Genomic DNA, 23,029 nt, shown 5'->3' with positions numbered 1-23,029 from the left:
CTTGCCATAGTTTGCTGTGGTCGACACAGTCAAAGGCTTTTGCATAGTCAATGAAGCAGAAGTAGACGTTTTTCTGGAACTCTCTAGCTTTCTCCATAATCCAGCGCATGTTTGCTATTTGGTCTCTGGTTCCTCTGCCCTTTCGAAATCCAGCTTGCACTTCTGGGAGTTCTCGGTCCACATACTGCCTAAGCCTGCCTTGTAGAATTTTAAGCATAACCTTGCTAGCGTGTGAAATGAGCGCAATTGTGCGGTAGTTGCAGCATTCTTTGGCACTGCCCTTCTTTGGAATTGGGATGTAGACTGATCTTCTCCAATCCTCTGGCCATTGCTGAGTTTTCCAAACTTGCTGGCATATTGGGTGTAGCACCTTAACAGCATCATCTTTTAAAATTTTAAACAGTTCAGCTGGAATATCATCACTTCCACTGGCCTTGTTATTAGCAATGCTTTCTAAGGCCCATTTGACTTCACTCTCCAAGATGTCTGGCTCAAGGTCAGCAACCACACTACCTGAGGTGTACGAGACCTCCATATCTTTCTGGTATAATTCCTCTGTGTATTCTTGCCACCTCTTCTTGATGTCTTCTGCTTCTGTTAGGTCCTTACCACTTTTGTCCTTGATTATGGTAATCTTTGTACGAAATGTTCCTTTCATATCTCCAATTTTCTTGAACAGATCTCTGGTTTTCCCCATTCTATTGTTTTCCTCTATTTCTTTGCATTGCTCATTTAAGAAGACCCTCTTGTCTCTCCTTGCTGTTTTTTGGAAATCTGCATTCAGTTTCCTGTATCTTTCCCTATCTCCCTTGCATTTTGCTTGCCTCCTCTCCTCCGCTATTTGTAAGGCCTCGTTGGACAGCCATTTTGCTTTCTTGCATTTCCTTTTCCTTGGGATGGTTTTCATTGCTGCCTCCTGTATAATGTTACGAGCCTCCATCCATAGTTCTTCAGGCACTCTGTCCACCAAATCTAAATCCTTAAACCTGTTCCTCACTTCCACTGTGTATTCATAAGGGATTTGATTCAGATTGTATCTTACTGGCCCAGTGGTTTTTCCTACTTTCTTCAGTTTAAGCTGGAATTTTGCTATAAGAAGCTGATGATCTGAGTTACAGTCAGCTCCAGGTCTTGTTTTTGCTGACTGTATAGAGCTTCTCCATCTTTGGCTGCAGAGAATATAATCAATCTGATTTCGATGCTGTCCATTTGGTGATATCCATGTGTAGAGTCGTCTCTTGTGTTGTTGGAAGAGAGTGTTTGTGATGACCAGCTTGTTCTCTTGACAGAACTCTATTAGCCTTTGCCCTGCTTCATTTTGAACTCCAAGGCCAAACTTGCCAGTTGTTCCTTTTATCTCTTGATTCCCTACTTTAGCATTCCAGTCCCCTGTAATGAGAAGTACATCCTTCTTTGGTGTCATTTCTAGAAGGTGTTGTAGGTCTTCATAGAATTGGTCAATTTCACTTTCTTCAGCACCGGTAGTTGGTGCATAAACTTGGATTACTGTGATGTTAAAAGGTCTGCCTTGGATTCGTATCGAGATCATTCTGTCATTTTTGAGATTGCATCCCATTACAGCTTTTGCCACTCTTTTGTTGACTATGAGGGCCACTCCATTTCTGCTACAGGATTCTTGCCCACAGTAGTAGATATGATAGTCATCCGAACTGAATTCGCCCATTCCCTTCCATTTTAGTTCACTGATGCCCAGGATGTCGATATTTATTCTTGTCATCTCATTTTTTACCACATCCAGCTTACCTCCACTCATGGTTCTTACATTCCAGGTTCCTATGCAATATTTTTCTTTACAGCATCGGACTTTCCTTTCGCTTCCAGGCATATCCGCAACTGAGCGTCCTTTCGGCTTTGGCCCAGCCGCTTCATCAGCTCTGAATCTACTTGTACTTGTCCTCCGCTCTTCCTCAGTAGCATGTTGGACGCCTTCCGACCTGAGGGGCTCATCTTCCAGCGTCATAACTTTTATATGCCTGTTGTCTTTGTCCATGGAGTTTTCTTGGCAGGGATACTGGAGTGGCTTGCCAGTTCCTTCTCCAGGTGGATCACGTTTAGTCAAAACTCTCCACTATGACCTGTCCATCTTGGGTGGCCCTGCATGGCATAGCTCATAGCTTCTCTGAGTTATTCAAGCCCCTTCGCCACGACAAGGCATTGATCCATGAAGGGGACAGGATAGAGGTGCATTAAATTATACTAGACCTAAGGGACATTCAATGAAGCTAAATATTGGAAGGTTCAGGACAGACAAACAGAAAATACCTCACATATTACATGCTTAAACTATGGAATTTGCTTCCACAAGCTGTAGTGGAGGGTTAGAAATGGCAAAAGCCCCCCCCCCCTTTTCCACATATCCCTTGAAAAGTAAGTGTGCATCTTAGTCTTAGACCTCCCAATAAAACTGGCAGCCAACAGATTAATCAGGTATGCCTACAGACTGCCACGGTGGCAGTGGTGGGGTCTCAGGTGAGTAACAGCATGCTTGGAAAAGCACTGAGCTCCCGACTTACTGGGTGGTTGGTTGGTGGGTGGGTGGGTAAGGTGACACCGGGACCCTGGTGGAGCTGCTCTGAACCCTACAGTCCTGCTTGATTATTCTACTGACTACATCCATTAAAGCCTCTTTACAAATCAAGAGCTCATATCCCACTCATCAAAGCATCTCAAAGATTCCACCAAATTTTGAATCTTCAAGAGTGCAGCCATGTGGTCATTTATGTGTGCAATCTTTTAATCTCAAAAGGCGTTGTTTATTTTCTGCCACAGAAAATAAGAGGCAGGGTTTTTTAATTGGCAGACTTCACATTCCTTAGATGCTATTTAGCACCAACATGTTAGAACTGAACACTGGGACCATAGTGCTTGTGCAATTTCAGCTTTGGTTTTTCTTGGCAAAATCCTCCCTACAGGGAATGCTCAGGTGGGTGGGGTGGTGGTGGTGGGGTTGCTTCAAAAGACAACTTATCTAACTTTGTTTGAAAGTGATGAATCTGTCTTTTGTCTCTGTAAGAATTTGCTGTCGGATTTCACGTTACTTGAAAAACAAAGCCCACAAAACAACTAGGTATAATTATGTGCCTTATGAGCTAGGAGGAACTTGGAAACCTGAAGCTACGTAGTAGCAGATGCTTTGCAACTTGTAGACTCGCTGAAGTCCTTCTACCGGCCTTCTACTTCACATTGAAAACTGGAAAAAATGTAAAGTGTGAGCAATGTAAACTTGTACTTGCAAACATTTCTCATGCAGATCCCCTCATTAGGTAGCCATAGCAGGGCGCCTGAAAACTGTGGCCTTAATGGGAAACCCAGGGTTCCCACTGTGCAATGTATGGAAAGGCCCTTAGGGGCGGAACTATGCATGCGTGTTTGAAACTTGACCGCAGCATCAAGTGATGGCTTCTTTGTGCAAATGAGTTATTAGATGAATCACTGCCATGAGAACTATGATATCACATGATGCTAACTCAAACACAAGTTTTCAGCTGAGAGTAAGACATTTCACATATTCAGCTGATAGTCATCAAGTGATGAGTAATCGACTGAATGTGTGATGCAACTAATGTTTACTCTGGGGTTGGTGCCGCTGTCCAGCCTCCTCCTTGATTTCATGCACAATTTCTTATTTATCTCAGGCAATTTTCCAAACGAATGTATCTCTCTGCATTTATATATGCTGTTTTATGTTATGAGCATTTTATGTGGCTGGCAAGAGTTTTGGTTTTTGAACAATGCAGAGATATGCAATCAAGTATTGAAGGAAACAGAACAAATGAAGAAAGACTGAGGGTGGCGATGGTGGAAGAGGACTCCTGATTTGTGGGTAGCCTCCGCTAACTGGTTCCCAGTCTACCATGGAAGACATCTGTTCTGTATTTCCCATCACCCTCTGAGAACTTCAAATGAGATCGAAATTCACAACTACCAACAACAGAGCACAGCATTGATTAATTATTGCCTTCACTAACCAGCAGGATACTCCTACAACTGGATCCACCACTGGTCATTAGAACCAATGGCAGGACGTTGTGGCTATGGGGTTCAGATCAAGAAATTGAGGGCAGAAATATCAATACCTGCTGGTGAAAGTTTAAGCCTCAGTGTTTTGAAATGTAGAGCTGATGGATACAGATTACTAATATTTCCCTTTGGCACCCAATACCAAACAGTGGTCGAGGCAGGATAATGAGCTAGGTGGGCATCTGGTCCAATGTGGTTAAGGCTGCTCATTCATTCTCAGAATTTCGGCCTTGGTCTGAACCAAGAAACACCTTTAATCAAATCTAAGCAGTTCCCAGCAAAACGGCTCCTGGATGTGGACAAGGGGATGAGAGCAGCTACACTGATATGGTCGAAGAGGTAAAAATGAAGATTTATGAGCACAATATTTGCCTTGTGAAGGCAAGCTTGTCCATGCCGTTGGGCTAATTAAAATAATCCATCACACAGTGTGTGTCTGAGGCCAGGTCAGCTGCAAAGCTGGGTATAAACCAAATGTCAAGATGTGCCGATGGAAAAATGTATATTTGTATGTGAATATCTGTGTGTGAGCTTGCACATGCACATCTGTGTGTGTCAGTACCAGATTGTGAGAATGTTTTGTTGGTTTTACTGCTCTATCTGCAGTAACTGTTTGATAAATAATACTCCAAAACAGTTGCAATGATGCAGCAGCAACAACAGTTGCAATGCCGTGTGCAGAAGGCCTTCTTTCTACTTAAAGGATCATAAAAACATAGAGTTGTAGAGTTGGAAGAGACCCTGAGAGTCATCTAGCCCAACCCCCTGCAATCCAGGAATCTCTGGAACCTGACCTATTCCCAGTTCTCCATTTGGTTGTCCCTGCAGCCTCTAGCTCTGAGACCAGCTCACTTTACAGGGGAAATGACATATTTTGTTCCATCCAAGTTGCACTGGGTAATATGTCCAGAACACTGGAAAACACTTGTGTGAAACTGCACAGGCATCCCCAAGGTTTGCCTGCCCTGGGTCCAAAATTAAAGCAGTAAGCAGGAGAACAAACACTGTAGAAAGTAAAATAAAAAAATTCCTTCAGTAGCACCTTAAAGACCAACTAAGTTTTTATTTTGGTATGAGCTTTCGTGTGCATGCACACTTCTTCAGATACTTCAGAAGTGTGCATGCACTACTTCAGATACTTCAGAAGTGTGCATGCACACGAAAGCTCATACCAAAATAAAAACTTAGTTGGTCTTTAAGGTGCTACTGAAGGAATTTTTTTATTTTACTTCGATCCAGACCAACACGGCTACCTACCTGTAACTGTAGAAAGTAACAGTGTACAAGTCCAGCCTCTTCCTGAAAGTAGCTATCAGTTATCCTGGCCCCAAATCATGTAGGGTTTTTATAGAACAGAACAAGCATCTTCAATTGTGCTCAGACTGAAAGGCAGGATAACTGATATAGTCCATTTGGACCATAAAGTGCACACCAGTCACAGTCTGGCTGCCACATTTTGCACTAGCTGAAGTTTCTGGACACTCTTCAAGGGCAGCCCCACACAGAGCACACTGCAATAACCTAAAGGAAGAGATGATTCAGGCATGAATCACTGGGGCCAGATCCCCCTCCTCTTCCTCTCCTCCACCTCCTCCAGCAAGGGGTGTAGCTGGAGTACCAGCCAATGCAGCCACTTGGCCCTCCAGGAGTAATGCTGGATCCAAAACACCTTTCAGGTTACAGGTAGGTAGCCGTGTTGGTCTGACGCAGTCAAAACAAAATTAAAAAATCCTTCCAGTAGCAACTTAGAGCAAACTTAGTTGGTCTCTAAGGTGCTACTGGAAGGATTTTTTTTATTTTGTTTTGACCTTTCAGGTTGTGAGTGAACCTAGTGCTTCTTTTTCATCCAGAACAGGATTGCCTACTGCCCTGTCTTGTCTGGATTGAGTCTCAATATTTCAGCCCACATACAATCTATCAGTAAGTCCAGGCAGCCTAGATTCAGTCCAAGTCACAACTAAAAAGAAACATGCCTTTCCTTTCTTGCACATTCATGAGGAAGGTATTTTCCCCCTCCTTGGGTTAGCTCTTATTCTGTAGGGAGGCAGCAGAAAGGCTTAGAAAGATTTTGCAGGTCTCATTAACACACCTGTACTATGTTCTGCATGCTCCCTATTGAATGTACTTGTAAATTATCTACCTTGGTTTAACAACAAGGTGCCAAAGAAAGCACACAACTATTTTTTTAGGGGGAGGGGGAAAACCTACCTAAGTTGACCAAATAATTGTAGATGGAATACGAAGAACGAAACTGTATTTGTGAATTAGCAACAACCAGTAAACATGGTTGCTTTTCAATGTGGTATTTTTACACTGATAGTGCAATTACTTGCTGTGAGTATTCAAACTGGGATCAATGGGGGGGAAATGAAGGCATAAACACCCCAAATCAATTTGCATTTCTCAATTTGCCCTTAACTATGGGTTAACCTCAAGCTATGCCTCTGATTGCATCCAGGTAACCCCTAGTCTTAAACAACCTCTTGGTGTCTCAGTTTAGCCACTAATAATTTAAAGGCCGTGCATGTGCACGCTTACACACATATATAGGGGTGCAAATATATAAAAAAATCACTTCAGATGAGACTGAAAATCACTACATTGCGCAAAGTATTATCTATTGATCAGAATTTTCACTCGTGTCTCAAAGGTCACGTTCACCCTTGAGAAGCATGGAATGCACAATTGATCGGCTACAACTGCAGCCTAATAGTTTCTGATTATGGCTGCAAATGGACCTGAAAGAAAACTCATTTGTTTATGGCACTAAACAACAAAACTCGCTTGGCAGCTCTCCGTGGCCATTTGAACATCTCTCATCACCAACATCCATCTGATTAATGTACAGTAATTTGACAAGATGAGAACAGTATGCCGTCGCGGCTGGTAATGACATTTTCTTGGGAGAGCCACAAGTGATCTCCCCCCAGAAGCGAGAGAGAAGGCCAATCCCAGGAACGGCCTCATTATCATAAGCAACTCATTATGGCAGAAGCAGCTGTGCAGGCAGCCTTCAGAATGAGTTTTACTGGGCTATCCGCTATCATGATGCCTCTGTCAAAAAGGCTTACATTCTACCATGTATGATGAATCTGAAAGGAAGGCTTCTCAAGGGCATATTGGAACCGCAACTTATTTTAAACAAGCATTGGAACATCAAACAATGAAGCTTCACCAGTGCCTTCGCAGGGAGGCCCCTTTCTGAAACGGTGCAGCACTGTTACCTGCAAGAGAGGCCTCTGCACCCCCAGCATCTTCATGGTGTCTGCACTGGCCAATATCTTCAGGGGCTCGGTTATCTTGGTGACTCCTTCGATTTCCTTGTTGATTTCTCCCAGGACTTGGCTAAGAAAGATGTTCTTGATGTACATGGTGAGGAATTCCCGGAGTGGGCACTGCTTAGTTGGGCTGAGTCCCAAAGCGTGCTCAATCTCTTGAATAAATCTGAAACGCATTAAAGCAGGGGAAACTCACTGTTATACTATGTTTGCCAAGTCAAATGGAACTAGATTTAAGCTAACGGTTTCCAGACGTTTTATGGAACAAGGGGTGAATCCTTATCTTTCAGAAACACGCTCCTACTAGAATTGATAGAAGTTCATTTATCTTAAAAAGCTTATAATTTGTACAGCTCCCATTAAAACAGGGCTGGGAAACACCAGCCCATGGGCCATATGCATTTGCCGGGGTGTGGCTGCTGTCGCATGATGACAGTTTTTAGGAGCCACAGGTGAGAGCTGAGTGCAGGGTGGGGGCCAAAGGTGGACAAACTACTCCAGAAGGAGCATGACGTGACCCCCACCAGAGCTACTACCCCTCCGCTAACACCCCATAAAATTTTATAATGTGTAAAGTAAAGGGTAAAGGGACCCCTGACCATTAGGTCCAGTCGTGACCGACTCTGGGGTTGTGGCGCTCATCTCGCATTATTGGCCGAGGGAGCCGGCGTACAGCTTCCAGGTCATGTGTAGTCTGAGCCTAAAATGGCACCAGGGATGTGGGTGGCACTGCAGTCTAAACCACTGAGCCTCTTAGCTTGCCAATTAGAAGGTCGGTGGTTCAAATCCCTGCAACGGGGTGAGCTCCTGTTGCTCTGTCCCAGCTCCTGCCAACCTAGCAGTTTGAAAGCATGCCAGTGCAAGTAGATAAATAGGTACCGCTGCAGCAGGAAGGTAAACGGTGTTTCTGTGCACTCTGGCTTCCGTCACGGTGTTCCATTGTGCCAGAAGCGGTTTAGTCATGCTGGCCACATGACCTGGAAAGCTGTCTGTGGACAAACGCCGGCTCCCTCGGCCTGAAAGCGAGATGAGCGCTGCAACCCCATAGTCGCATTTGACTGGACTTGACTGTCCAGGGGTCCTTTACCTTTATCTAAAATGGCATCATTGGACAGAGAGGGTTAATTTTTTTAAAAAATCCTGCCATGGGAACTGGGATTACTCCTTGGATACACTGGCTTGGGGCAAGCGGTGGGGTAATAGTTGCATTATTGGGGCACCCAGAGGACAGCCAGTGCATCAGAACAGCCCATCACTGCCTGGAAGGAAGAAGATGACAAAGCTAAAGTCCCTTTCAATTCCTTGGCAGCTGCAATTTGTAGCTGACATCCAGCATATGGCTGAGTGAGTCCAACGTGACATGCAGGTCTATGCGGGAAATTTTTCTTAAACCATTTCATCAAGAAAAGAACCATCCAGATGTAAATTTCCAAGGGAATCAAACTCTGCTCTCAGCGGTCCCAACTGAAACTATCTCACACCGGCAGAGGAAAACGGAGGAAAAACCCATAAAGGTAAAAGGCCCTGTGGGGTGTATTTTCTCAGTGTGAGAGAGCAAGTCATATGGCAAGTCAAGGATGGAAAATTCCCTCAACGCATGGTAATTACACTTATTTAACATAACAACTGCAGTGCTTATTCTTGTAAAATGCTAAGGAGATTTCTGCAAATCAAAATGCAAAGCAAGGAACATTTCTGGGTTGCTAGACCATGGCCCCAGTTGATGAGGGGAGCTGGGGGGGGAGTCCAAAAACTTAATGAAGCTGAATGCGGGAAGGGGGGGGATCTCTTGTCTGTTCTCATACTGCTATGAAATGTACGAAGAGAAGAACAGGGTCTGGGAGAAAGCCCTAAAAATGCAGGAGGAAAAGCTGAAATCTCCATCTCATATCCAATTCAGAAGCAAGCGCTTGTCGAGTGATATACAAATTTAACTTGTTTTATCTTTCTAGGAAAGCATTCAAGGTGATTTGTGACTACAATTAAGCAGTCCCTCTAGACAGAAAAGCACTTTAGGTAAAATCAGGTGTCTCTCTTCTCCTGCTCCCCACCCCCATGACAAGTCATTGTATTTTTATTGTTATTCATGTAACAACTTGTTTCAGAAAACTTAAGTAATTTTAACTCCCAACTCTATTGCCTCAGCTAGCCTGTAATACATATTTGTTAAGGAAACAGATGACTTTTGCATCTTTTGCAAATTGTCAGTCTTTGCTTTTTCTGTTGCAACATTTCTTCTACAAGAACTGTTTAAAAATGCAGTTTTGCTAAATTATTGTAACAGAATATTGCAATAATAAAGAAAATATGATAGCCATCTTCAAATATCTCCTGAAGGTGCGTCTCCACCCCCATCATTCTGCCCGGACACTGAGGTCCAGTGCCGAGGGCCTTCTGGTGGTTCCCTCGTTGTGAGGAGCCAAGTTGCAGGGAACTAGGCAGAGGGCCTTCTCGGTAGTGGCGCCTGCCCTGTGGAATGCCCTCCCACCAGATGTCAAAGAGAAAAACATCTACCAGATTTTTAGAAGACATCTGAAGGCAGCCCTGTTTAGAGAGGCTTTTAATCTTTAATCAATTATTTTATTCTTCTGTTGGAAGCCGCCCAGAGTGGCTGGGGAAACCCAGCCAGATGGGTGGGGTAGAAATAATAATAATAATAATAATAATAATAATAATAATAATAATAATAATAATAATATATTATTATCTAAAGGACTGTCACATGGAAGTTGGAAACAATCTTGTTTTCTCCTGATCTGGAGGGTAGCTGATATTCCTGCATTGCAGGGGGTTGGAATAGATGACGCTTGGGGTCCCTTCCAACTCTATAATTTTATTATTCTATGATCTATGACCCATTCATGGATCAATGCCTTGTCGTGGCGAAGGGGCTTGAATAACTCAGAGAAGCTATGAGCTATGCCATGCAGGGCCACCCAAGATGGACAGGTCATAGTGGAGAGTTTTGACTAAACGTGATCCACCTGGAGAAGGAACTGGCAAGCCACTCCAGTATCCCTGCCAAGAAAACTCCATGGACAAAGACAATAGGCATATAAAAGTTATGACGCTGGAAGATGAGCCCCTCAGGTCGGAAGGCGTCCAACATGCTACTGAGGAAGAGCGGAGGACAAGTACAAGTAGATTCAGAGCTGATGAAGCGGCTGGGCCAAAGCCGAAAGGACGCTCAGTTGCGGATATGCCTGGAAGCGAAAGGAAAGTCCGATGCTGTAAAGAAAAATATTGCATAGGAACCTGGAATGTAAGGACCATGAATGGAGGTAAGCTGGATGTGGTCAAAAATGAGATGACAAGAATAAATATTGACATCCTGGGCATCAGTGAACTAAAATGGAAGGGAATGGGCGAATTCAGTTCGGGTGACTATCATATCTACTACTGTGGGCAAGAATCCCGTAGTAGAAATGGAGTGGCCCTCATAGTCAACAAAAGAGTGGCAAAAGCTGTAATGGGATGCAATCTCAAAAATGACAGAATGATCTCGATACGAATCCAAGGCAGACCTTTTAACATCACAGTAATCCAAGTTTATGCACCAACTACCAGAGCTGAAGAAAGTGAAATTGACCAATTCTATGAAGACCTACAACACCTCCTAGAAATGACACCAAAGAAGGATGTTCTTCTCATTACAGGGGATTGGAATGCTAAAGTAGGGAATCAAGAGATAAAAGGAACAACTGGCAAGTTTGGCCTGGGAGTTCAAAATGAAGCAGGGCAAAGGCTAATAGAGTTCTGTCAAGAGAACAAGCTGGTCATCACAAACACTCTCTTCCAACAACACAAGAGACGACTTTACACATGGATATCACCAAATGGGCAGCATCGAAATCAGATTGATTATATTCTCTGCAGCCAAAGATGGAGAAGCTCTGTACAGTCAGCAAAAACAAGACCTGGAGCTGACTGTAACTCAGATCATCAGCTTCTTATAGCAAAATTCCAGCTTAAACTGAAGAAAGTAGGAAAAACCACTGGGCCAGTAAGATACAATCTGAATCAAATCCCTTATGAATACACAGTGGAAGTGAGGAACATGTTTAAGGATTTAGATTTGGTGGACAGAGTGCCTGAAGAACTATGGATGGAGGCTCGTAACATTATACAGGAGGCAGCAACGAAAACCATCCCAAGGAAAAGGAAATGCAAGAAAGCAAAATGGCTGTCCAACGAGGCCTTACAAATAGCGGAGGAGAGGAGGCAAGCAAAATGCAAGGGAGATAGGGAAAGATACAGGAAACTGAATGCAGATTTCCAAAAAACAGCAAGGAGAGACAAGAGGGTCTTCTTAAATGAGCAATGCAAAGAAATAGAGGAAAACAATAGAATGGGGAAAACCAGAGATCTGTTCAAGAAAATTGGAGACATGAAAGGAACATTTCGTACAAAGATTACCATAATCAAGGACAAAAGTGGTAAGGACCTAACAGAAGCAGAAGACATCAAGAAGAGGTGGCAAGAATACACAGAGGAATTATACCAGAAAGATATGGAGGTCTCGTACACCCCAGGTAGTGTGGTTGCTGACCTTGAGCCAGACATCTTGGAGAGTGAAGTCAAATGGGCCTTAGAAAGCACTGCTAATAACAAGGCCAGTGGAAGTGATGATATTCCAGCTGAACTATTTAAAATTTTAAAAGATGATGCTGTTAAGGTGCTACACCCAATATGCCAGCAAGTTTGGAAAACTCAGCAATGGCCAGAGGATTGGAGATGATCAGTCTACATCCCAATTCCAAAGAAGGGCAGTGCCAAAGAATGCTCCAACTACCGCACAATTGCGCTCATTTCACACGCTAGCAAGGTTATGCTTAAAATTCTACAAGGCAGGCTTAAGCAGTATGTGGACCGAGAACTCCCAGAAGTGCAAGCTGGATTTCGAAAGGGCAGAGGAACCAGAGACCAAATAGCAAACATGCGCTGGATTATGGAGAAAGCTAGAGAGTTCCAGAAAAAGTCTACTTCTGCTTCATTGACTATGCAAAAGCCTTTGACTGTGTCGACCACAGCAAACTATGGCAAGTTCTTAAAGAAATGGGAGTGCCTGATCACCTCATCTGTCTCCTGAGAAATCTCTATGTGGGACAAGAAGCTACAGCAGGGGTGTCAAACTCAAATTCATCGGGGGCCGCATCAGCAGTTTGGTCACCCGCAAAGGGCCGGTTGTATCTGTAGGACTATGTGTCCACTCTTTATTATCATAAATTATTGCCACTGCATTCAATTATTACTGTTTTTTGTAATAATGTAAGTAATAACTAGCTCTGAAAGCAGAAACATAGTCAGAATAATGGCAAGTAGATATTCAAATGTACAATTATTGTACAATTTATTGAAAAATGATTTTTGGTAACTGCACTGGATGGTGGAGGCTCGCTAGGGTTTCATGCAGGACCTTTGCAGAGCTACTAGTACCTGGAGATGCTGGGGTCCTTCTGCATGCAGGACAGATGTTCTGCCAGTGAGCCACCACCCTTCACCAAAGGGACTGGCTGAGGTTGACTCACTGGAGCTGCTCTCCTGGTTCCAGGGTTTAAGGGCCAGAAGTATAAAGCAGCATCCTATGTTTCTGAGGAGAGGGAGAGGGAGGGGAGGGGAGGGGAGGGAGGGAGGGAGGAAGAAAAGAGGGAGTGGGAGGGAGAGAGGAAGGAAAGAGGGGAGAGAAAGAAGAGTAGGAAATAAGGAAGGGAATAAAGAAGGAAAGAAAAAGAAAGAGGGAGAGAAGACGGAAAGGGAGAAATAAGGAAGGAAGTAGAGGGAAAGAAAGAATAAGAATGAGGGAGAGGAAGAAAGATGGGAAGGACAGAAGGAAGGAAGGAAGGAAGGAAGGAAGGAAGGAAGGAAGGAAGGAAGGAAGAAAAGAGGGAGCAGGAGGGAGAGAGGAAGGAAAGAGGTGAGAGAAAGAAGAGTAGGAAAGAAGGAATAAAGAAGGAAAGAAAAAGAAAGAGGGAGAGAAGACAGAGATAAAGAAGGAAGGAAGGAGAGGGAAAGAAAGAATAAGAACGAGAGAGAGGAAGAAAGAAAGGGAAGGGGGGGGTCGCCACCTTGATTCAGCGCCAGAAAAGAGCGCGAAGGGACCCAGGGGCAAAAAGCATTTCCCGTGCAGCGTGAGGCAGCGGGTGTCCGTTTTAGGAGAAGTGCGTAAAGCCTCAGAGTTGCACGTTCGTGAGGCTGAGCCGCGGCAGGAGGAGGAGGAGGTGAGGCAAGAGGAGGAGGAGGAGGCGGCGGCTTGCCAGGTCGGTGCCCGGCAGTGCCGTGCGGAGAGTCCCGAGCCTCTGGGACGCAGCAGTGCTCTGTAGCACTTTGAATCCTCCTCCTCCTCCACGAGGCGCTGCTGGGTGCTTTGTCTGTGCTTCAGCAGCAGCAACCATTTCCAGGCGCCGAGCCGTGGCAGGAGGAGGATTCAAAGTGCTACAGAGCACTGCTGCATCGCAGAGGCTCGGGACTCTCTGTGGGGCGCTGCTCCGGCCGCCTTTCTACCCCCCCCCGGCCCCAGCTGTTTGTCGGCACTTTGTCGGCGCGACGCTTCAGCAGCAAGGTCCCACTGCTGGGTCCCACTGGCTGGGGCGCTCGGCGGACCACATTACGAGGTCTGGCGGGCCGGATTTGGCCCCCGGGCCTTGTGTTTGACACCCATGAGCTACAGTTAGAACTGGATATGGAACAACTGAGTGGTTCAAAATTGGGAAAGGAGTACGACAAGGTTGTATATTGTCTCCCTGCTTATTTAACTTATATGCAGAATTCATCATGCGAAAGGCTGGACTAGATGAATCCCTAGCCGGAATTAAGATTGCTGGAAGAAATATCAACAACCTCAGATATGCAGATGACACAACCTTGATGGCAGAAAGCGAGGAGGAATTAAAGAACCTTTTCATGAGGGTGAAAGAGGAGAGCGCAAAATATGGTCTGAAGCTCAACATCAAAAAAACCAAGATCATGGCCACTGGTCCCATCACCTCCTGGCAAATAGAAGGGGAAGAAATGGAGGCAGTGAGAGATTTTACTTTCTTGGGCTCCTTGATCACTGCAGATGGTGACAGCAGTCACGAAATTAAAAGACGCCTGCTTCTTGGGAGAAAAGCAATGACAAACCTAGACAGCATCTTAAAAAGCAGAGACATCACCTTGCCGACAAAGGTCCGTATAGTTAAAGCTATGGTTTTCCCAGTAGTGATATATGGAAGTGAGAGCTGGACCATAAAGAAGGCTGATCGCCGAAGAATCGATGCTTTTGAATTGTGGTGCTGGAGGAGACTCTTGAGAGTCCCATGGACTGCAAGAAGATCAAACCTATCCATTCTTAAGGAAATCAGCCCTGAGTGCTCCCTGGAAGGACAGATCGTGAAGCTGAGGCTCCAATACTTTGGCCACCTCATGAGAAGAGAAGAATCCTTGGAAAAGACCCTGATGTTGGGAAAGATTGAGGGCACTAGGAGAAGGGGACGTCAGAGGACAAGATGGTTGGACAGTGTTCTCGAAGCTACGAACATGAGTTTGACCAAACTGCGGGAGGCAGTGCAAGACAGGAGTGCCTGGCATGCTATGGTCCATGGGGTCACGAAGAGTCGGACACGACTAAATGACTAAACAACAACAACAATGATCTATGAATTCCTCTTCTCTCCCAGCACCAGTACCGTGTTTCCCCCTTTTTAAGCCGTAGTCATAAAGTAAGCCATTGCAGGATTTTTAAGATTTTAAAAATATAAGACATACCCCGAAAATAAGACATGCAGGCGCCCAGCAGCGAAGGTGGGAACGGGGCCCGAGGACGCCTCTGGCCAAAAGTTATGGGGGGGGGTGTTGGGAAGTTCCATTTGGTGGGGGGGGAGTTGGAGGGAGGGAGAGACACCGCTGACCGGGCTCGTTGCCTCTTTTTTCTTTTCACATTGTTTGTTCCTATAAAATGCCCGCAAGCCGGCTAAACAGGAAAGAAAGGGGAGAGGACTCACGCGTTTTCCCTCCCCGCCGGCACCTTTTTCCTCTCCCCCCCCCCAAAGCTTCCTCGATCCGGTGCTGGGCGCCGACCCGGCAGGCCGCTTCCTTGATCCAGCGGCCTGCCGGGTCGGCGCTGATCAGTGCTGCGCGGAGCACTGGATTGAGGAGCCGGTCTGCAGAGTCAGCGCCCAGCAACGCCGTGCTGGATTGAGGAGGCGATGCTCTGTGCAGCGCTGCTGGCCGCTGACTCTGCAGACCGGCTCCTCGATAAGCGCCGACCCGATCTGAGGAAGCCCCGCTGCCGCCGCCAGTCCCCGAGCTGCGCTTCGGCTCGGGGGACTGGCGGGGAAGGCAGGCAGGCGGCAAGCAGCGCCCGCTGAGCTTCGGCTCCGGGACTGTTGTTGCCTGCCTGCCTGCCTGCCTTCCCCAAGGAAGCCCCGCTGCTGCCGCCAGTACCCCGAGCTGCGCTTCGGCTCAGGGGACTGGCGCGCGCCTGACATCACTGAGGTCGGAATCCGCTCCCCGCGTGCCTTCTCCCGGGGAGCCTCGGTGCGGCGCTTCGCAGGCGGCCCCCGCGGGAAGTCTGCAGCTACGGCGGGGACCTGACCTGGCAGCAGAGGTAGCGGAGGCGACGCTCCCGGGCGGAGCACCTGAGCCAGCAGCCGGGCCTCTGCCTGGCCCGGCTGAGGAGGCCTGCCACCCCGCAGCCCAGAACTGGCGGCTGCTGCAGCGCAGAGTGCTCGGAGAGCCCAGCAGCACCACGGAAGCAGAGAGCCTGCGAGGAGGGAAGAGGAGGAGTAAGAGGAGGAGTAGGACTCCTCTGTGCTGCTTGGCGGTGGCACTTTAGCAGCATGGTCATGGACACCCTTCCTGGCAGGGTGGCTGCGGCCCCTCAGCAAAAGCCGAGACCCTGCGCCGACGGGGTGCCCCCTCCTCAGCCCAGCCTGCTCCATCTGAACGCGGGGAGGGAAGGAAGGCATGGGCGTATGTGTATGTGTGTGTGTGTGCGCGCGCACACGGTCTAGCCCGCCACAGATTCTGAGGGACAGTGAACCGGCCCCCCACATTAAAAGTTTGCTGACCCCTGTCCTGGACAGTGTTGCATGCTCTCCACCTGCTCTGGCTTCCCATATACTACCAAGCTAAGTTCAAGTTCTTTTGTAGATACACAAAGACCAGAACAGCTGTAAGGTACTGTAATAAAAACAGTAAGATTAATTAAAAAAAGACATCCCCTGAATATAAGACACCGTGTGTGTTTTTGAGGAAAAAAAGTTATAAGACGGTGTCTTAAAAAAGGGGAAACACGGTAGTTTGATGTAGCTGCCAACCTGATCATACAACTTGGTTTTATGAGGCCAATGATGTTCAAAGTTTGTTCCAGCAAGCCTTGCAGTCCTTTGGGATAGTTATTAGTTATTCCGCAATGACCTCAGACAAGCTTATGTGAAAAAACGACCTTTTCTCCATCACCAGATCAGGCTACTCTGGGCTGTAAGCCGACCTAGTTTACTGTGTCCACCTGAGACCATGCCGTTCCTCGTTCCTGGTCATGATTGCTTCTGTTTCAAGAACTTGCATTTTATTCTGTTTTTATCTAGTACACTGTTTCAATGGCTTTATGCTATGAGACTGCTTTTAGCAAGGGGCAGAATTTGACACCATTCTGATGCAGGGGCAGCCACATAAATGTTTTCAGAAGCCATCCTCTGGATGGCTGAATGAGCCTAGGAGATCTTCCTACTGAAAGCTAACATTTCTATGGAAAGAACCAAGGGGCATCTCATAAGATCCATTGCCCTGGAATAAAAAACCTTGAACATAACTTCAGCTGTTGAACTGCTTACAACCCCAAGAGGCATCCTTTGCCTATATGGTCCTGTGAACAATAATATAACTATTATCTATGTCAGATAGCATTTAACATTCCCTAGCATAGCAACCCCTGCCGGCACCTGGGGCGGATCAAAGTTATTGAGCTTTCCTGAGGAAATCAAAGTTGTCAGGCTTTTTTTTTAGGTCAGCCACTAATTTGCACTGACCATAAGCCAATGTAAAATACTGCTGCCCTACAGACCCCCACCCAGTGTGGGTCATTCCCTCCTGGCTGCCTTCGCTACTGCCCATGCCCTTCAACGGTGTGTGGGATGAAACACTCTGGAGTTCCTTGGTTGTGCAGACAGAAGTAAAAGTATTATCTTCAGGATAATACTCCTTTCATGATCATGATTAAGTGGATTTACAAACCCAGAATATCAAGGAGTTCTGCTTTTTATGGAAACACTACAGTCTTTGGCATGTCTTTAAAATATTCTGTCAACTCATGGCCCTTGAATGGCTGCAGCCGAGTTCAACATTGATCTAAGCATTTTATAATGGCTACATCCATTCCAAGAAGTGCCAAAGTGCTAATGGTCGCCTTTGTGTAGAATGTAAACACCATATTGCTCTTTTCCTCTTCCAAAAATACAGCAGCCATTTCAAGTGGACAAAGCTGCATTTGGCAAAACTAAGTTGATGAAGGCTTCTTTCTCATCACATTCCTACATCATCTCCTGCAGCCTCCCTCCCTTTCTTTGCAGAAAAGGTATCTTACCGAAGCTCTGAAAGTGTCGGAGGATGCCGACGATTAAACATGCAGGCAGCTGAATGCATATAATGAACATAAAGCATCCACCTTACTGGATGCGTCAGAGATCATTTGCTACTGAAGACACAGTCATTGAGGAGGTACTAAAAGGAGAAATGCACAGCATTTGAAGAGGGAAACTAGACACTAGGGAATTGGGCTACAGTATTATCACTTATTACAGAACAGATATTGCTTTTAAGAACAAGCTGGTGACAAATACTTCGGTGTACGGAAAGATAAACCATTCTGTCTGCACTGTGTGCTCCCAAATTTCTCTTCCCCCCACCCCCTAGCAGCTCTCATTCTATTCAGCCTCCAGCTTTTCCTACCGCGAAGTCATAAAGCTGAAAGAAAACCAACAATTCTCTGAATTCAACACCTTGCTTGAAGGTTGACCATGTATGCTTGCAACCCAGTTTGGGCTGTTGTGGATGAGGTGGCATCCATGTGGGTCACCCTCTTGGCTCCCTCCTTCGGATGCAGTACTAGGACTTTCAGCTCAACTCTTCCCACAAATTCCACTGCATGGTTTAAACATACCTATATAGATGCTGGTTACACAGTTCAGAAGTTCAAAGTACAGTAGAGCTCTAAGCTACATGCCTTGGCACAAACCAAGACGTTGTCTCAACACCTGGCACACCCCTTTGAAGCATGGGATGGGCACAGACATTTCTCCTCCCAAGTGATGGGGCTGAGCAAGCAAGAGGGCACTTTGTGAATAGGCTGGGTTTGCGTATGCCACCACATCCAATGGGATGTCCTTGGGGACAGGGTCTGAGCCTGCCCAGCCGACTCACTGACCCAAGCTTACTCCCAGGAGGTGGGATGGGGATGGCTTACTCGGCTTTCCCTCCTCTGCTGGGACATCCGCCACCAACAGGGCAAGGAAGTTGACTAGTGGAACTACTCAGATGCTCCCTGCCAACAGTCTCAGTGCTCCCATCCCATTCCTCCTCACACTGTGATCAATCCTGCCAAGAAATCCCCATGGGGCGCATAACATTCATACAACATATGAAAACAGACCAGACCAGAGGTGACTACTACTCCACCATCCAGCCATGTTGAATATACCCAACTTCTTATCCAAGATGCATGGGATACAGCACACAAGACGTACCCCCACAGCTAGCCTGTGATGTAGATAGGACAGGAGAGAGCAGCTTATCTAAGGCTGCTAAGAGATGTTTGTGGCTAAGCAGGGATTCAGATACAAGTATTGTCTACATGGGCTGATAGTAATCTCCAGGGTTTCGGGCAGAAGTCTCTCCTTGCCCTAACTTGAGATATCAGAGATTGAACCCGGGGCCTTCCACATGCAAAGCGGGTGCTCTACTACTGAGGTGCACCCCTTTCTAGGTCTCCCTGGTCCACATGGCCTACATCCAATAATTTGCTCCACTGAGTATCCAAGACAAACCTGCTGGCAATTTTTAATGGATCCAATGATGTTAGATGGTGAAAAGCAACTCAGAATGCTTGCGATCTATGTTAGACTGGGGACAGAGGAGTCAGGGATTGATAAAAGGGTATAATGCTATATTTTATAATATATGTTATAGATACGCTGCCACCTCCTTTTATAATATGCTCACACATGTGTGAAAAAGATTTCTTTGAAACAGAGGTTTGAGCCAAGTACTCAGACAAATCTAACACTTAAAAGTTTACAACTTGAACTTTTGACTATTGCTCTTCAAACTAGCTTCAAACTGAAACCACTTTGATTTTTCAAGGGCATTTTCTTCCTTGAGGATGATTTTCCTTATATGAGAAGGATGCATATTATTTTGAGTACATCTGTTTTATTGAATTGCTGTTGCACTCCATATTCATTTGTGCTTTCTTTTTAAAATAAAAAAATTCCTTCAGTAGCACCTTAAAGACCAACTAAGTTTTTATTTTGGTATGAGCTTTCGTGTGCATGCACACTTCTTCAGATGCTTTCTTTTTGTAACTGTTGTTTTCTGATTTTATCCAGTGGTTGGTTGGTTGGCTGGCTGTTAATTAAACATATATTTCACATTTTGTTAGCAGTACTTTTCTCAAGTGCCCTGGATAAGGAGCAGAGCTGAGGTCAGGTAGCTGAGGTCAGGAAGTGGCAAGGTAAGGCTTGGCTGTTTTGAGAAAGGCTGAGGGAGCAGCAGAAGTAATCCAAAGACTGTGGTGTCGAATGCAAGCTGCCAATATTCAGAGGCTCAGTGATGAGCCTGAGTTGCGTATCTAAGAGTTGCTTTAAGACAGCGTTTCTCAACCGCTGTTCCGCGGCACACTAGTGTGCCGCGAGACGCTGGCTGGTGTGCCGCGACGAGAAAGGCGATTTGCATTGTCACGTGCCTGGTGGCCGCCAATAGTCAACACTAACCCGCCGGAAAGCAATATTTCTCCTCCTCTTTCCCAAAGCTCAGTGCAAACGAGCCTGGCGGCTGCCAATTCACACCACTGACCCACCGGAAAGAAATATTTGGCAAGTGTTTCTTACAGTCATAATTATAATATAGGGCGGCACAGAGTTAAATTTTTTAACTTTTTTAATGGTGGTGTGCCTCGTGATTTTTTTCACGGAACAAGTGTGTCATGGCCCAAAAAAGGTTGAGAAACACTGCTTTAAGAAACACTATAGACTATACCCAACATAGTAGTATAATGTGTCGAGGCAACCGCTGCAGTAGAATTCATGCATCTTTCTAGACAAAACTACAGCCTTTCCCTTTGACCAGGGGAGTGCTGAGCTATCATATTATTAGCAACAATAAACAACTGCATAAAACAAAAATGGAGCCTGGGGAGCAACATGAGATGGCAATTCTAGCTAAACCGAGTAGCAACTAAACTCAAGTGCTTTGGAGCACTGAGGTTTTCAAAGATACAAACTGTCATCGTCATGCAACTTCTAAGACAGCAAGCATGCTACAAGAAAAAACACACTGCCACACACAGCACAGATGTTAATGGGACTAAAATACAATGGATCTTTCTTGGGCTGCTGTGCCCAATATCAAGTAAATCTTTGGTTGAATACACACACAGATTTAACATGAAAAGGGTTTAAAATAGGGTTAAATATATTCATGAAAGGTGAACAGTCAAGCACCTGGCCTAGGCAGGCTGATAGAAAGAGAGAGGGCCTCACTCCTTCTAAGAGCTACAATGGTGCAAGCGATCGCTGAGGAGCCATTTTGGTCTGAACCTCTCAATCTTAGAAGTAACTTCCTTAATCCTAAAGAAAAAAGTGAATGGCTGTACTCGCAGAAATGGAACTGGTCTGCCATAATACTTTCTCCATAGTCTAAATAAGTATTTGAACCAGTGCCCATACCCAAGTCCTTGCATCACACTGATCTATTGAAGATGTCAGCCTTATTAGCTTCCTCTTACCTGTAGCTTAATGCTAACAAAAATGTCCCCCACAGCATTGCCAGCAGATGGCCCAGTTCCCCTCCCCATGCGCTCAATTCGTTTCAGTTAGCCTTAATGAGAGTCAAGCACATGCACTGAAGCATGAAAGGACCTTCATAAAAAGAAGGAATTGGCTCTTGGTAAAGCTAGTTTTCGGTCCACTTCTCCTACCATAGGAAATATTCATTAAGAGGCTGCAGCCCAGGTGCCAGAGCAAATGGCTTCTATTTTAGCAGCATTCCTCCTAAGACTCTTTGAAAGTAGCATTGGAGGTAGTAGCGTCATTACAGAAGTAATGGAGCCTGCAGCACAGAGAAATCAGTGCCTTGCGACTTTAGCAAGATCCAACCTAGATATTCCACCCTCCCTTTGCTACAGACTCAATTCCTGCTCCCAATAAATAATAATAATAATAATAATAATAATAATAATAATAATAATTTGCCCTCTACACCATCACTGCACCCCTCAGGTGACTGGTATGATTCAAGATGGCAGTACCAAGGATCAAATGGAGGGCTCAAAACCAATGGTGGAGAAACTAAGAAAATGAGACCATAGGCTTTTTAATCCTTCAGATATCTTGCTTTGCCTTAGTTATACTCTTGTCAGTAAATGCCATTAAGAGGCCAGTGCTAGGGTTTTTTGCGCCCTAGGTGAGATCACCTTCTGGCGCCCCCCGCCCCATTAATTAAAATAATAATAATAGAAAATAGAAAAATAAAAATAGAAAATAGAAAAATAGAAAATAGAAAAAATAAAAATAGAAAAATAAAAAAATAAAAAATGGGGGGAGTAGAAAAAAATAAAAATAAAATAAAAAACAGCTGAGAGGCACGGCGAGGTGGCCCCAGGCTCGCGCTCCCCGCCACGCCTCTGGAGCTTTGCACAGGGAGTGCGAGCCTGGGGCCGCCTCCACTGCGGTTGTCAGCTGTTGAGCGGCTTCAGGCCACTCTCCGGAGGCACGCGTGCGCCTCAGGATAGCGGCCTGAAGCCGCTCAACAGCTGACAACCGCAGTGGAGGCAGCCCCAGGCGGCGGGCAGGCTGGCCAACGCCCCCTCCATTTTGGCGCCCTAGGCAGCTGCCCAGTTCGCCTAAATGGACGCGCCGGCCCTGCTTAGCGCATACAAACAAACTCTGGTGATTTTTCTGTAGATAACTGGCAAATACAGCAAAGTTGCTGTGCAACAGGAACCTGTTCCACAGGCCAGAAGCTGCACAATTGTTTGCCTGTGGCAGACACAACCACATCCTTGAGTTTACTCAATCCCCAGAACATTCCCACCCTCACACTTGTGTGTTACACAACTTCACTGCATTAGTGTTATATGGAAGCTGGGTTTTTGTGGGGTTTTTTTTGCATCCATGTGATCATAGCCCTAATGCCTATTTAAAACTAATGATCGGTGAATTGTAGTTCCTTTTTTCTATGTCTACCAAAACATAGCTGAGTAACCTCAACATGAAAAACCAAATAAGAAATGCATGTATCAAAAGGAGGAGTAAAAGAAAAACAAGTAAGAGATGACCTAAAAGAAAATAAAAAAGACCACCCACCCACCACAGACATTCTTCAGAGAGATGAGTGCTGGATTGTACGTCATGTCCAGTGTCACGCAGACTTTGGAAAGAGAAGTTCCGATGTACTGTGAAGTTAATGCCCATCATATGAAAGGCTGCAGCCAAACACATGGGTCTCTCTTTCCCTTG

General features: G+C 45.7%; 1 protein-coding gene across 1 annotated transcript in view; it reads right to left on the bottom strand.

The window, feature by feature from the left end:
• Positions 1-23,029, bottom strand: part of EXOC4 (exocyst complex component 4) — a 374,045-nt gene that overhangs the window by 74,438 nt on the left and 276,578 nt on the right. Inside the window, exon 11 of the mRNA XM_035126670.3 lies at positions 7,266-7,485. Coding sequence (XP_034982561.1) covers positions 7,266-7,485 — 220 coding nt within the window. The remainder of the gene's footprint in view (positions 1-7,265; positions 7,486-23,029) is intronic.

The sequence above is a fragment of the Zootoca vivipara genome, chromosome 9 (assembly GCF_965207765.1).
Source record: "Zootoca vivipara chromosome 9, rZooViv2.hap1.1, whole genome shotgun sequence".
NCBI classification, from domain to species: Eukaryota; Metazoa; Chordata; class Lepidosauria; order Squamata; family Lacertidae; genus Zootoca; species Zootoca vivipara.
Note: the sequence above shows the minus strand (reverse complement) of the source record. Positions and strands in the feature narration are given on the sequence as shown.